Source organism: Hippocampus comes, unplaced genomic scaffold, assembly GCF_001891065.2.
Source record: "Hippocampus comes isolate QL1 unplaced genomic scaffold, H_comes_QL1_v1.1 scaffold66, whole genome shotgun sequence".
Classification (NCBI taxonomy): Eukaryota; Metazoa; Chordata; class Actinopteri; order Syngnathiformes; family Syngnathidae; genus Hippocampus; species Hippocampus comes.
Window position 1 is genome coordinate 362,648 of NW_017805003.1, and position 16,018 is coordinate 378,665.

At 40.8% G+C, this 16,018-nt stretch overlaps 2 protein-coding genes across 4 annotated transcripts in view; one reads left to right on the top strand and one right to left on the bottom strand.

The window, feature by feature from the left end:
• Positions 1 to 16,018, bottom strand: part of gabrb4 (gamma-aminobutyric acid type A receptor subunit beta4) — a 148,392-nt gene that overhangs the window by 126,496 nt on the left and 5,878 nt on the right. The gene's annotated exons all lie outside the window — the stretch shown is intronic.
• On the top strand, positions 1,156 to 11,802 carry gabra3 (gamma-aminobutyric acid type A receptor subunit alpha3). Of its 2 annotated transcripts, XM_019858666.1 has the most exons (7): positions 1,156 to 1,631; positions 2,570 to 2,652; positions 2,789 to 2,932; positions 4,381 to 4,533; positions 5,386 to 5,591; positions 11,034 to 11,072; positions 11,212 to 11,802. In XM_019858666.1, exons 1-7 carry the CDS (start codon positions 1,477 to 1,479, stop codon positions 11,533 to 11,535), a joined length of 1,104 nt encoding a protein of 367 aa, XP_019714225.1. In that variant the 5' UTR covers positions 1,156 to 1,476; the 3' UTR covers positions 11,536 to 11,802. The 2 variants fall into 2 exon arrangements, with proteins under 2 accessions (XP_019714225.1, XP_019714228.1); XM_019858669.1 differs by lacking the exon at positions 11,034 to 11,072.

Consider the following 16,018-nt stretch of genomic DNA (forward strand, 5'->3'; position numbering starts at 1 on the left):
CTTATGCATACTAGTCCAAATAATTTTTTTTCAAGATTCATGCCTCATGATTTGCAGACGTAGGGGAAAAAAAAACTTTTGTAATTGAAAATAATTTAATCTAGAAAGAATCTAGAAAAAATCATTAGCACAACTGCCCTCTGGTGTCAGCGTGTGCTCATCTGTTTCTGCTGGCCTGTAGCCATCGCTTGTTTGCGCTGGGCCAACAACCCTTATCTTAATCTGATGTTATTATCATAATAATTGATGGATTACGTTTGCTTTTTATAGGTATACATGAAGTGATTGCAAAAAAAAAAAAAATGGATTGAAGGTTTAAAGCCAACATTTATCACACTGTTCTTTTTTCTTCACTTGGCTCGTAACACCAAATTCATGAACGTGTTATTTTAAAGGCTCGGTATGAGACAAAGCAGTGTAACCGTTTTAAATTGGTTGGCAGGGCGACGCAAGGTCAGGCACAGCAATTAACATCCATCCCGCACTGTTTAGAGAGGCCATTCTGATGTGTTGAGTAGAGGCTTTCCAAATCCCCCTGCTGAGGACGGCCTTGTTTTGAAGCCACTTGGAAATGATGGCCGTGTTTTTTGATTTTTACCCACGGAGTAGTCAGTTCCGCATCATTGCTCACCAAGAAGCCTTTGAATGTACCAGAAAAAGCTAAATTATCGATCTCCCGTCTGCACAGCTGCTATACACAGCTAATGAGCGGCTCTGTTGCCAGGACACCAACTCCTTTAGATGGAACATGAAATACATTGCCATTTCCAGTGGCTCTGTCCTACTTTGTTCTTATTTTATTTGGAAATTATATTCACCAACACATTCAGACATAAATTGTTTGCCCCCCCCCCCAAAAAAAAGAACTGCAACGTGTGGAGCATAAGGTGAAGAGCAACTTGTAATGAATCAAATGACCACCAGGGCAATACTGAAAACTTGGGCAAGCTAAGCAGCCACCGCCATCGAAAAAATATGACGTTACATTCATCAGTGTGCACCGCAACAAACTTGACCGATAAAGGACGCTTCAGATACACCAACATTGGTCAGGTTATTGTCATTTTAAGAAGATCATGTGTCAAGCCTCTGCTGAGTGATGTATCACATGAACATGGCGAGGCCAGCAAATGTTATTGGGTCGGGGTGGGGCATTCCTGATCGGTATCAGTTTGGAAAAGCAAGAAGGTATCCGTTATCGGTATTGTTATTAAATAACCATATCAAAATCCTTTGCAACGGCCTTGCAATAAACAAAATGGTGTCTCCATCGTTGCTATGGCAATAACCTGGCTGCGTGTGACACTGTACCTTGTACTGTATCTCTCAAGAATCCGTGCCAGACCAGCGATTGTCTCACTTCAGTTGAATGCTTCGCCTGATTAAATCTTTACTCTCCGCTCCCCACAGGAGTACACCATCGATGTATTTTTCCGTCAGAGTTGGAGAGATGAGAGACTGAAATTTGACGGGCCCATGCAGGTGTTGCCCCTCAACAACCTCCTTGCCAGTAAGATCTGGACACCTGACACATTTTTTCACAATGGAAAGAAGTCTGTGGCCCACAACATGACAACCCCAAACAAACTTCTGCGACTAGTTGACAATGGCACACTTCTCTACACGATGAGGTAAGACGCTATGTTTACATATATATAAAGCATTGGCTTCATCGACATCAATTCTTACAGTATATGAATGTGAGGTTTAGTTATTCTCTTTGTCCACGTGTGGTTGTCATTCACACATTCTTCTACATCATGGTAAAGAATGCGCCTGTAGTCTGAATGATGTGGAAGTGAGCGTTAGGGATTTACTACATCTTGGCTATTTCCTGGCTGCATTAGCCACTGTGGTATATGGTGACGGTGCCATTTGAGGTTACCTTTTGATTGCTGTATTTTGTTACTATTTGATTCATAATGCGAATTCAAAACAGCAACAGTGGCTGTCTCCATCTGCCCTCTCTGTACTTCCTAGATTCCAATTCATTATATCTGGTGGTGATAGGCTATATTCAATTAGCAAGCAATGTTTACTTTTACTTGAAAAGTGCAGCTGAGTAATTGTCCAGCACTGTGCTGTGCTGTATTGTAATGTACTGTACCGTACTGTACTATCCGATAAAACAAATCCATGATGCAATGAATAAGTGCATCCCAATACAGCGAGGGGCGATTGTGTATTTTTAATCAAATATACACTACCGGTACGTTTGTTCCAAAAACAATGATTTAACACTCATTTAATGCAAACTTGATTGAAGCCAACACCGCTTCTAAAAACTAAAACGTGGGATGCTTTATTTTATAAGGATTGTTTACTTTGATGAATTGTTCCATAAACGGATTGACACATTCCTGACACAGCGTTACAAGTCTTGCCAGTGTGTGTAATCAGTAAATAGCGCATTGACTTGTTTATATTGATTCCCATTAAACTTAAGGTTGACAAATAAAAGTGACCATAAAAATGCACAGCAGACATTGTATATTGACGAGTGCGTATCTTCTCAACCCCTCTCGACTTCACCCTTCCTGCCATCACCCCCCATCCTTCGTCCTACAAGGTTGACCATTCACGCCGAATGCCCCATGCACCTGGAGGACTTCCCCATGGATGCGCACGCCTGTCCCCTGAAATTTGGAAGCTGTAAGTTACACTCACAGCAAAAGCTATTGCAGTCAGTATACAGTGTGCGGACTATCTGGGTGTTTTCACATTCAAGTCCATTTGAAAAACAAACTAAAGTCAGCCGTCTGTCTCTTGACTCTCATCTGCTTCCCAGATGCTTACACCAACAATGAGGTGATTTACCTCTGGACACAAGAGGATGAGCGCTCTGTTTCTGTGGCTGAGGATGGTTCCAGGCTCAACCAGTATGACCTACTGGGACACGTTATTGGCAAAGAAACCATAAGTTCCAGTACAGGTACAGTGCAGAGAATGTAAGGAATATACAGCACTGGTTAGCACGGTGCTGTGGTTAGTAGTCACTGCCACATCAGGGTAAAAAGCTTTGTGTGGACCGTGTTTAAAATCTAAAGGCCGTCTGGTTAGCGGCTCGAGATTGCCAAAAAACGTGACGTTTCTCTGTGTTATTTCAGTAATCTGTAAATGTCAGGATGGGGACTGATTGTTGAAATCTGGCAGAGCACACCGTCAACACTTCAAAGATGGATTGCGCTGATGGGAAATAAGTTCCAATTTCTTTCTATTTTCCTCCGCGATCCAAAAATCAATCCATATTTCCGTCCAATAACGTGCAATTCTTCCTCAACCCTTTGACAACCTCTGCAGGACGGCAAAACTATTTTTATAATCGAGGATACTGCAGTTTTCAGTGGGCTCAGAGTCCAGCCTCAGAGCTCAGGACTGATTCTCACAAATGGGAGAATGACCATAAAATTTGCCCAGAGTTCATCAGTGGATAAACAATCAACAGTAAACATGATTATGGTGAACAGTATACAGTTAAAAAGTCTTACTGGAATGCCTACATAAACAAAATTGTTTTGAACTTTTTTTTTTCAACAGAAAACAATATCAGGCTCTGTTTTGAATTGTAGCCTAAAATTAACAATTCCAAGGACAACAGAATTGGCATTATGTAGCTTAACCAATGGGATCTAGACAAAAAGCCTTGCGGCGGCACTCTGTTGTTATCTGCGCTCGCTCTGAAGGGGCCAACAATAAGTCAGATAAACGGTATAAAAATGGGAGGGATGGATGGATAGATGGAAGCCTAACGTCACAGACAATTGTAAGATGGGGAAAGTTTTTTGCTACTTGTGACTCTCAGGAGGCAAGTCACTAGGTTACGGAGCTGCGGCAGGTTTCACTGGCGCTTTGAGACTAAACTAACAATGAAACCACTTTCTTGCAGTGCCCTCTGGCCTGTTTTTCCTTGAAGCAAAAGCTGTGCTGTAGGTGGTCAGAAATTCTACTGAGAACTCTTTTGTTTGAAATTATCATTATTGTTGTGCTGTATGGTGGTTTGAAGGTAAGCTACACCGAGTACAAAGGCTTGTTGAAAGAAGAAAAGTGTTGCTACTAAAGGCCAGCGTGAAGGTGGATGTTAAATGATTGCTTTAATAAACATTGCACAGGCCAAGAAATGCTTTGCTCTCACAAGGCTTTAAAAGAAAAGTCAGCCAGATTTCTTCTCTTAAGTACCTAACGGGGAAATAGGGAAGTGAGAATGCTATGGTAACCACGGCATTAATATACTTCATTGAATATGTAGAAATGTTCCCGAATTAATGAAGCAGCGTGTCAGCTTGTGTTGCCCGACTATGTCATATAACAGTTTTTAATGATGATCTGCTATGTCTTCATTTCTCTTTTTTCCGCTCTCTCTCTCTCTCTGTCGCTTCTCAGGGGAATTTGTAGTGATGACAACATATTTCCATTTAAAAAGGAAAATTGGCTATTTTGTGATCCAAACCTACCTTCCCTGCATCATGACAGTCATCCTGTCACAGGTGTCCTTCTGGTTAAACAGAGAGTCGGTTCCTGCACGCACCGTATTTGGTGAGTGCCATCTTGTTTTTTTATGCAACTCAGAATGCACTAAATAATAACTGAAGTCTGAGAGGCTGATGGCCGGGTGAGTATGGGGCTTCGAAAGGGTGAGGTAAGAGCAAAACAAATGTGCAGGGATGATTTAATTCAATAGGTGGCAATGATCACATTATACAGTCTCCAGATAATCAATCTAATCGAATCCAAACATTGTCATCACTGTCCCAGACTCAAAGATGGGATGCAATTTTCTAATCCCACTTCCTTTCTGTTGCTGTTGTGCTGCTCCTATGCGCGAATTACTTTTATTTTTTATGTTTTTTTTTTGTTTTGTTTTTTTTAATAAAGTACAGTTAAATCTGCAATGCATTATTCTGAACAGGGAACAATATTTGGTCATTATTTGGCACAACAGCTGACTATAGTTACCAGAATGATGACATTTCAAAATAAAACATCACAAAATATAATGACAGTAACCAGTGGAACTGTCGACCATGTGGCGAGCACGCCTGCCTCACAGTCGAGGGTTCTGTGTCGGAACCTTAGCTCGGGAACTCTTCCCTGATGTTTTTTTTTTTTTGCAGCTCGGGAGCTTTGCATTTTCTCCCCTTGCTTGTTTTGTGCAGGTACCGCGGTTAGTGAAGGCTCTAAATTGCTGATACTTGTGGGTGTGAATCTTTTTTTAAAAAGTCTGCTCGGTGGGAGGCATTGTTTTTGATGATAATGAAATGTTGATGGAGACAAAATTGCAACAAACGAATTTTTTTCAAATAGAATAAATGTTATTCTTTCCCATTTGAGTGTTTCCCTTAGTAGGAACTCTTCCCTGATGTTTTTCTTTTTTAATTCTTTCCTCAGGGGTCACCACCGTCCTCACCATGACGACCCTAAGCATAAGTGCCCGCAACTCCCTCCCTAAGGTTGCCTATGCCACAGCCATGGACTGGTTCATGGCAGTGTGCTATGCCTTTGTCTTCTCTGCCTTGATTGAGTTTGCCACAGTCAACTACTTCACCAAGCGCAGCTGGGCGTGGGATGGGAAAAAAGAGGGCATGGAAGTCAGGGTGAGTGATTGCTGTTTGAAAATTACACATAGATATGATAGTGATGAACGTGTACAGCAAAAAATGACAGAATTTAGTCTTCTCTCCTCTCTGGGTCCCCACGTTAATTCCGCCTCGAGTACTCCCATCTTTTACCTTTATATTTTTGTTGAAAACCCTCTCAGAGCTGCTGAGAATGTTGTAAGTTTACACTGGTGGAGGAACAAGGGCAAATTGGAAACTCGGAGCTACCCCTTAAAGTAACCCAGACTACTCTATAAAGGAGCTTTTATTTATTCATTAACAACCAAATGGAACAAGGACAAGTTGGGCGGACCATGGAGAGCAGAAACAGAGGTAAACTCCCAAAGACACTAGCCCCAATTTAGGATGGCAGCATATGTTCAAGCCCCATTTTAGTCCGCTTAAACCCATTCTGTCAAGATGAGACAGCATCTTGCCGTACAGCATGCTCATTAAAACAAAACGGGATGCTGACTAAAAAAGTGAGAGTGCATCGAAATGAATCCCTGGAGGCCAATATTACTTTCACGCACAGATTTGTCAATAGCTTGCGCTCTTTTGTGTGTGAGTGAGGAAGACGGGAGAAGTAATTGGATCAGAGCAAGAAAGTTGAAATATAGATGAGTGGAGACCATTTTGCTGGAAATAGTTAGCCGGGGAATGCTTTTGTGTTTCAGTCCATTTAGGAATAAGGACTCTGTTAATGCAAATAACATGGATGCAAATAATAATCATAATAATAATAATAATAATAATAATAATAATAATAATAAGAATAATAATAATAATGATAAATAGGGTTCAGTAAAATTCAGAACAAAAACAGGAACTCAATAATAATAATAATAAGAATAATAATAATAATGATAAATAGGGTTCAGTAAAATTCAGAACAAAAACAGGAACTCAATGTAAGTAATTGGCACCACTGTTCCAACACTTATGGAGAGGAGTGTATTTCTTCAGTCACTAATAACAATAATAATCATAATAATAATAATAATACACAAACTCTTTATCTGACCTCATCAGTTTAGACCTTATCAGTGTGTTATGAGTTGTCATTTGGTGCTCTGAGAGGTTGGCAGGAGATAATATTGTGGCAGAAATATTTTTTCAGTTTTTCGGAATGAAGCAGAGATAAGGAGTCGGGCATGGGGAGAGCTGTTTCTTGTTTTCGTTCTGGGGCTTTGTCTTAATGGCAAACGTCTGCGCTCTCTGGGACAATGCTGAGAATGTAGTTGTCATCATAGATAAACAAGAACAGGGTCACAATGGTTGACAAGACACGCTCACCCTTAATGCCCCACAAGAATACACTACTGGAAAGCAAAATGCTCAGACTACTACTATTTTTTTTAACCATCTTACAAAAAAAAAAAATTGAAACAAAAAAATTGTACAGGGGGGGATGGGGCTGTAAGGGGAAAAAAAATACTGTCCGCAGTCATCAGAAGCCGAGTTTCAGCCAACGGAACCAAATGATGACTTCATTTGCCGCAGGCTCTTTCTTTTTTCGGTCTGATATGGTGAGCTATAGTCGAGTCAGCGTGTACTCATTTACTTTAGAGGTTACACAGCTCCAGTGGCATGTAATTCCCTGTGGGTCGCTAAACAATCTGTTTAACCAACGGGCTAATTAGCTCACCTCAAGCCAGCGGACGGTGTAATATGGCAGGATGGAAGTCTGCGTATTCTTTGATGAAACAAAAAAAGCAACTTGGGATTCATCAGAGCCGATAGGCGCATTTGGCCATTGTGCAATGGGGATGTCCAACTTCAAGCTAGTCTCACATTCAACCCTTGGGATGTCAGACGGGCGACGAAGACATCGATGCTTGTGACCGCTTCGGCTAGTTGGCGCCGTCGACACTCTTTTGCTGAAGCCTTTGTTGCTGCACGTCCTTCTACTGACATTGTACGGGAATAACCGACAAACTCAGCAGACCACGGACGCTATACTGTAGCTACAGACAGCAATACAAATTGTAAAATGATGTCTATTTCACCAACATTCATTGTTCAGTAGGAAAGCTTTACTTGATGCGTGTTGAAGTTAAATTGCCTTATTTAAAAAATGATAAACGTGACCTGATAAAAATACAAAAAAAGTCGAGAGAAATCACCATTCAGTTTTTTTTTTAAACCAGAAAAATGTCAAAGGCTCCACAGCTACCAGCTTTCCAATAGCCTAAAATACACCAAATTAATGACACAACCTACACTTGTAGATCAGTACTTGAGGCAATCAAACATGTCAACACGTCATCTCGAATCATAAAGAAGGTCAGACGATCGCGAGGCTCGGTCTAACACGTCCACACAAAGCCTTGCAAGCAACATGACATCAAGTGGCACAATCGCCCCCAGGATGCTTAATCACCCCGCACCCCAAAAAAAAAAAAAAAAAATCTGACATTTGCAGATGCAGATGCATTGGATTTACTTTATGTGCCAGAAAACAACCAACGTACAAGTACACAAGAATCGTTGGCTGAAAATATGTAGACTAATAAAATCTATAATGTGTCGAATTCCGTAAAGCTCATGCGGTATCACCAAATGATGACATTAGTGATTCCCGACTAGGGTGCCATTGACTGCACACCCATCGTTAGGGGTGCCGTGGCAAATTATAAAATGTCACTTAATTTGTCCCAAAATTATCATTCCTTTACCCATTACAAATGTGTTCATCTATCTATGCCAGCGACATAATGTGACAGGCAGCGCAATTTAATTCTCTTCCGTCAGGTGGCAGAAGACAATAAAATAAGTCCTGTCTTATTGCGAGTATATCAACTGTACATGTTAGTTTGTGGCTAAAACTGCGACAAGATTACCGTTTTCCCAGGATTCAAAATTTTGTGGTATTTTTGTGAGCTCGTTCGGATGAATTGGGTGCTTTGATTCAATCATGGTTGGAAAACACTGGATTAGATATCCAGTAAATTACAGCAGAAGACAACCCGGATTTACAGAAGCGGAAAAGGACTATGTGGCTTGTCTGCTAATTTATTGTGCAAAGAACATTTCTAATGCCGTAGACTTTCAGTTATCTACGAATAGAGCCATATACTGTATCATATTTCAGTGCCATTAGTTTTGCTGCTGAGTAAGCCATTTTTGTGATACTCCCCCACACCTCAAAAAAGGCACTGCGGTGCTTTTAGGTGTAGTGGAGTCAATGTCCTGGAAACGACATTGGTTATCTGGAGGGCACCGGTGTGACTTTTGTCTTCTTGTCCAAAATTGACTTGAGTTAGACCCCTTTTGGCCTCCTCACTTTTCTTGTATTCAGTGTTCTTCAGTTTTGCAGAGGAAAGTGGAGGGTCAAAACAATGGCAGCGTGAAGGGAAAACAACAATTTCATGGCATGGTGATGTCTACTGCTGATAGGATTGTCACAACAGCCATTCGAAAGCGGTCTATTTTTTATTCCCCTCCCGGTTGATTTCGGAGTACAGTTTAGAATAGTAAACCCCATCGTGTGGATTTCAATAGCTGTGTCATGATTATTATGTTAAGCACCGCCCCATTACCTGACTCTAAGTACGCTGCACTCACACTGACAGAAGGGTGGGCTGAATGCATACCTTACAGGTCAGTTGTTGCGGTACCCTTTATATTTTTCAGCAATGGGAATGCAAATATTGTGTAAAGAACTTTATTGTTGGTAGAAAAGGGGCTTCAGTTTTATACATGATGGTGAAACTTTGTGGCGTATCGTCGTGGCCGCATTGTGGCTTTTCAAGATTAAATCTTTTGAGTCTATACGAATATTAGGTCGGAACAAAACATTCAGTGATGAGAACCGCATAAAGAGATGCGCCATGAAGCAATCGGCAGCGGAAGCAGGGGACATCAGTTATGCTAATGAAAAAGATGGAGTGAAGGAAGGAGAGGGGGTGGGAGGGAAGGAAAGTCAAATGAAGCTGAAAAAGTAGAGCAAAAATTAAAGCTGTGGCCTCAAAGGAGACAAAAATAGGGAGCACTGAAACACCAATGTACCAGGGACTTTCTTCACAAATGGCAAGAGTGGGGAGTAAAGGTGTGGATTGAATGGCCACCTTATTTTATGGGACTTTTGTTTCTCTTTTTTGGATGCCATCTGTTATGCCTTGAACACTCCATACAGTACTAGCAAATTTACCGTTAATGCATGTACTTAACATGAAATAGTTGCATCGGAATGTGCTGTAACCCTACATAGAGTGTTGCACATCTGCCATGTTGTAAATATTTAATATTTAGTACATGGTCATCAAGAAAGTTGTAAATGTTCTTTATTGCATAGCATAATTCATATGACACACAGTACAGTGGAACTGTGGTAGAACACGATCCAATTCAAGGTCGTTGTTTGACCTCCGATTGGTTCAGGCCAGCTTGTGTCCATTGTATAACTTGCATGAACTGGACAGGCGATGTTTTGATTCTTGTAAAATGTGAACTTTCTCATGTTGCTGCATAAAAGCAGTTAACCAGTGTTAACAGTTAGCATGCGAGACATAAACACTCAGCTGTAACTGTAATGATGTCGGTGTGATGCCCTTGGTGACTTGCAACGCACGTCACTGGAGAAGGACGTACATTCAGCAGGGCTGAGATTTTTTTCAATGTTAAGGCACAAATAAGATGTTCTTCAATTGAAATTCTCATGGGTGTGAGGTGCGAGGATATCCTGAGACTCAGTTACAGCCTCACACACACACACACACATGCACAAGCACACACACACACACACACACACACACACACACACACACACCCACTGTATTCACTATAGAAAAGTAAAACTTGCGCCGCCATCAATCTTGCTGCCCTACTTGCCCCCCCCCCCCGACGGTGTGTGCAGCCCCTTTTTAGGGCTGCAAGGATGATGAAATCATCCTATGCTAAAGGTTTGGTAAATAAGTGTATCCGTGTGCAAATTCATCATGACAGTCTGAAGCTTTCTTTCAACAGAGAGTGTAATGGTTTCTCCGTACAAGTACAAAGATGTCAGCTTCTTCTCTCATATAGCCTGTGCCATGTTTGTTTTATCGTGAGTTGTTTGCCTGAAGAGGCCTAGCTGCGTTCATTGATTTGTCAGACATGACTACAGGCATTGTTATCCCCCCGCCCCCATTCCTCCTTTTTTTTCAACGCTCTATGCTGCAGCTGACAGCAAAGTCACACGCCGGCCGACCCAGTACAAGTGATGCAAGCGTTTTTTTTTTTGTTTTTTTTTCCCAATGGAAGCACTTTTTAAACCATTTCACAGCTGAATAATATGGTCATGACCTCTCTTTTTTTTCTGCAATCAAACCTTGTGTGATGCAGATTTAATGGACAATCGTGGAAAATGTACAAGCTAGATTGATGAATAGAGCATGTCATTTGGGTAACTTTTAATATAATTGGTAAACTTTTTTTCTTTTCTACTTTTCTTTTCAGGAACCGTTTCAGGCTAACATGGCCAGGATTAACGATATGGTTAGGCTTTTGTTTTGCTCTTGTGTGTGTCGTGTCTCGTGGTGTTGCTTCTATTTCCTCTTTATGAGTTCAAATGGAAGTATTGTGGAGTCCGCTGCCTTTTCTCCTGACAACTATTGCTGCTTTCTCTTCTTTTCAGAGAAGAGAATCTGCAAGTCTCTCCAAAAAGGCAAACAACACTTTCAACATTGTTGGAACAACCTACGCCATCAACGTAGCAAAAGACCAAGGTTTAACAACCATTTCTAAGAGTGCCGCTACCGGGGCATCGGCCAAACACTCCTATCTCCATAAAATGGATGATCCCTACACAGAAGCCAAGAAGTCTTACAACCGAGTCAGCAAAGTGGACAAGATATCGCGCATCATTTTCCCCATCCTTTTCTTCATCTTCAACTTGGGCTACTGGGCCACATACGTGAACAGGAAGCCGGCCATCATAGAGGCAAACAACCCCAACTGAATTTGATCCAAAATCAATCTTGAATGGGTTTGTCAAGGAAGGAGAAAGGTTTGATGGAAGCCATGAAAATCTTAACGTGTACGTGTGCGTGTGCGTATGCATACAGTGGTACCTAATTTGCGAGTGCCCTCACTTAAGAGGGGTTCCAGGTTGGAATGTGGCTTGGTTGATTTATGTTTTTGTTTGTTTATTTTGCTTTGTGTTGAGTGTCAAAATTTCCACGATATGTGAGCTTCAAACACACTGTCACTCAAGTGAAGTGGGAATTAAAAAAATAGAACATTTGAGGTACAGTAATGCCCGCAAAGCTTACATATGTGAGCAAGGGGGGAGGGGGGCACAGTCACTTTCTGTCATTTATTGAACATAAAAATTGAACATACAAATACAAAATGTCTCATTTTCAAAACTGACTCTGGCTCCTGACGTCACTCACGAGGCCGTTTCCCTTCAAGGCCGCATTCGACACACGAATACTGCAGTGCGTACAGTAATTACACTTCATAAAGCGAGTTTGTTTACTTGCCTTGTATTTTTATTATTTTATCCCATACGGGGGTTAATTAACGTGCTTTATTAATATCACGTTCAAAACAAAATGTGATTTTCATTTAAAATTCATGTCAAATACAAGATGCAAGTCAATTCAGGTGCAAGCTTGGTCACGGAATGTATTGAACTCATAAGTCAAGGTACCACTTTATATATGTGTATACACACACACACAATATATATATATATATATATATATACTGTATTATATAGAGTGTGTGTGTGTGTGTGTGTGTGTGTGTGTGTGTGTGTGTGTTTAATCTCATCAAATCCAATAGAGGAGCTGCCTTTACGAAGATAATCTTGCAATTGAGGGTGGTGGTTATGAAGATAATTGTGCAAAGGTTTGTAGTGGTGGCAACATGCTCAAATTGTTTCCCCCAATTTTGCTGCTGTAGACTGCAAATTTCCCCAGTGTGGGACAAATAAAGGTTATCTTATCTTATATCATTTCTCTCATGTATCTTAACTCATTCACTCCCAAAGACGTTTTTAAACGTCTTTTCAGACTTGGTCTAGAATTGGCTTTGAGAAAAAAAAAAAACATCTATTTTGCATCACAGCAAACAGTAATTGCCGACATGTTGGTGTGTGCTATCACCTCTGATGTTGTCAATTCAAATTGACCTAATTGCCTCCGACAAGCATGAAGGCTTTTAGTATGGTTCTGATTGTAATTTCTTGATGAGTTCGTTAGCGCCATTATGACCCCCCCAAAAAACCTGCACAAAATGTTCTGTTTTGTTTTATGGAGTGTTGCTACACAAACTCTACAGCATCATGAAACATTTTGATGCTGACCAGTTTTGTTTGAACAGTACTCAGTCAATATGTCATCGAATGGAGCCATCTTCTGGGGCATCCAGGAAAAAAAATGTCACTGCCCATTATTTGTACAGTGTCACGTCACTGCCATGAAGTGGGAATTCCCATCCTAACTACCAGAAATTAGCATGCTAACTAACATACGGGCATACTAGTAGATATCTCTGTAAAGGCAGCATTTTTAAGATTGAGAATTAACATTCCTGTGAGTGCACATTCTGTGTTTGTGTTGTGATATTTTGCTCGTCCATGAACACGTTGGGGCAAATGCTCACATGAAGCTACCTTGGCTGTTATTTTCACGATACCCTCTTTTACACAGTTCACTAATTTGCTGTTAATGTGTTTCCAAGAGAAAGAGGCACGATGCCAACAAAAAGGGAAGGAACAATACCTCTCGGTCTGTGTAAAATTCTACAAAGGACAAGTGGAATGAGTGGAAATATACAGTACGCAATCTAAAGCCCCCCCACTGGTGTGGCATCACGCTAGCTTTGTTCCGTTCCGTGTAAACAAGCAAAGCGGCGTTGCGGCAGACTCATTTCTACTGCGATGTTATGCAATCTCTGCGTCAAAGAGGTTGGTGTTACATTTGTTTTCTTCTCTCGTTTACAGTAGCTCTGGCCCTGTTTCCTGTTGTGAGTAACAAAGTAGTCCATCGCTGTATCTTGACTGCTTGTCATTTTGTAAAATAGTGAAAACTGTTTTCTCTTTCTCTGTTTTGCAAGCTCGTGGTTTCAGGTTGTCATCGTTGCGCCCCGGTGAAAACAGGAATTAATAACATGCATGCACATACGCTTAGATTATGCAGGGGATGCAATCGAAGACATCCAAGGAGTTGTTCTATGGTTGCTTAAGTGTGGTCTGGGAGCAGGGGGCAGCCCCAGTATAGTTCCATATAGGAACATCATTAATAATCTTCGGTGTCTGGCCTTCAACTCAAGCTGAATCTCATCAGAGCCAAAGTGGTATCATCCAGAATTGCTTTCGCATCCCATGCGGTAGCCCGTGCATTTTCACATCCAGTGGCTCTAGCTTGCTGATTATGGTTTTGGTTAAAAAGGGAGCCAAGTGCCTTGGTGAAAATACGGACAACATAAATGGGGTGGGGGGGATTATCTTTTTGTGCTTTTTTCACACATTCATAACAAAACGCCATCATTAGCTAAGACTGTAGCCCAGGGTTTTTTTTTCTGTTTGTCATAGAAATTAATACAATTGGGTGTTTTATACATTCAATGTATATTGAGAGCGAGAGAGGAAAAAATATTGAGTATATTTTTCCTTATAGTTTTACAAAATTTCATCTGCTTTGTCAGTGGTTACTTGTGTTTTTCTGCCAATCCAAAAAGCAATGTTTTTACTCATGCGAATTCTGTACTTGTTGAACAACGTTTCTTTTTTGTCATAGACAAGCGCTTGCCAAATATACAGATAAGGACTATAAATTTGTATCATAGTAGTGACGCCAGACCTAGTGGGGGAAAAATACACGGTAGATTGCTCATGTACTCCACTTTTTTTTGTTTCAACCAATAGAACTGAGCAGCAAAGTTGCCTTTATGTTGATACTAAACACATATTATGATCCACTATCAGTTTTTCTGGAAATGTTGCACCATGCTATATTTCAAGACATCTTTTGAAACAATTTTCAGGAGTGAATGAAAGAATAATTACAGTAGCAGCCTGTGCTATGCTCTCTCTTAAAGGAGTCTTACTGTCGCAAAAAAAAAAAAAAAACAACTACAGTGTCTCAGTTAAAACTTCATGCAATCTGTACATGTGTGTCCTCAAAATGCAGCCTCACCTAATGTTATATGCAGTATTCCGCTCAAGCAGCTCTTCGTGTCTGTGTTCTTGTGGTTCAGCCAATTTACTCGCCGCTGACCCACTCACAGCCCCCGAGACACCGTCATAAATGAAGAATGCATATTTATGTGATGTTCATTTACACCAACAAGGTTATGAAAGTGCTTTTACCCACATTTGCCAGCATGCAAATTTGATGAGTCTGCTTTACCTGCAGCTCGGTAACAAATGTAATCCCTTCATGAAAGTTCGTTCCTAGGTAGCGTCATTCAGAGCATATTTTAATAAGTGACTACAGGGTCAGCATAAATACAACATAGAAGATATTGTCAGACTACAGTGATCAATGGCTGACTTAGATTATTTACCAACATTTTTTTTTTTTTTTTTTGGTCACATCATGTTGTGTCAGGTGGCACTGGTTTCAGCAACTCCACCCCTGCAGGGATTTTAAATTATTTGACTGTGGTTAATTATGCATTGCGGAGGACTGAAATGAACCATTCCATCTCGGAGAGCAAGTGTCAAAAGTCTCTGTCCTCCAAGGGGATCACAGAAGCCTGTGAGTAGTAGTAGGAGTCTACGTATTCATTTCCAGACAAAACGGAGTCAAATAGAACAGCATAAAAAAATCATTGTAAACCACTTTTGCATCATGGGGGTGATTTAAGAAGCTGTTCAATATTCGGGAAATGCCTGGGAAATAAGTCATATGTGTCGAACATAATCAAGACTTGCATTCAATGATATATGACAGCCCGAGAAAAATAATATATGACAGGGATATACGGATCGACGCTTGTTAAACGTTGTCACCAAATGTGCATTTACATCCCACCCCCAGATGCTTATTAACATAAAAAGTAACAAATTGTGACTCTAACCACTGACAGCTGTATATATAGCTTTATGCATTCCTGATATTTTATGCAGTATTATTTCCACGGATATGAAGTGGCGTATCAAGAGACGTGTTCAGTTTGCGATGCACTTGTTGACCGAGCGTAACCTTCGTTATGATTGCAGTCTTAATGAGATCTAAAAGCAAACAACTGACCTCTACAAAGATTAGAGTTCCGCGTCATATGTACCTGGACCTTATTTGGCTTCGTAAGACGGGAAAAGGTGAGCGGTACCTCTCAAAAGGCGGGTGAATAAATTGAGAGAATTTATAGATCGACTGGGCAGGCAAAGAAAGATACCGAATGAGGACTTGGTTAATACTCTACATCACAGAATATTCAGGCAATCTCCAGATGCTGTACTATGCAAACATGCCCCCTGGGGATCACAA

Coding starts and splice junctions, on each gene's coding strand:
- gabra3 (XM_019858666.1), top strand. CDS start 1,477: ATGCAGGTGTTGCCCCTCAACAACCTCCTTGCCAGTAAGATCTGGACA. Junction 1,632..2,569: donor ACACTTCTCTACACGATGAG/GTAAGACGCTAT, acceptor TCGTCCTACAAG/GTTGACCATTCACGCCGAAT. Junction 4,534..5,385: donor TCCTGCACGCACCGTATTTG/GTGAGTGCCATC, acceptor TTCTTTCCTCAG/GGGTCACCACCGTCCTCACC.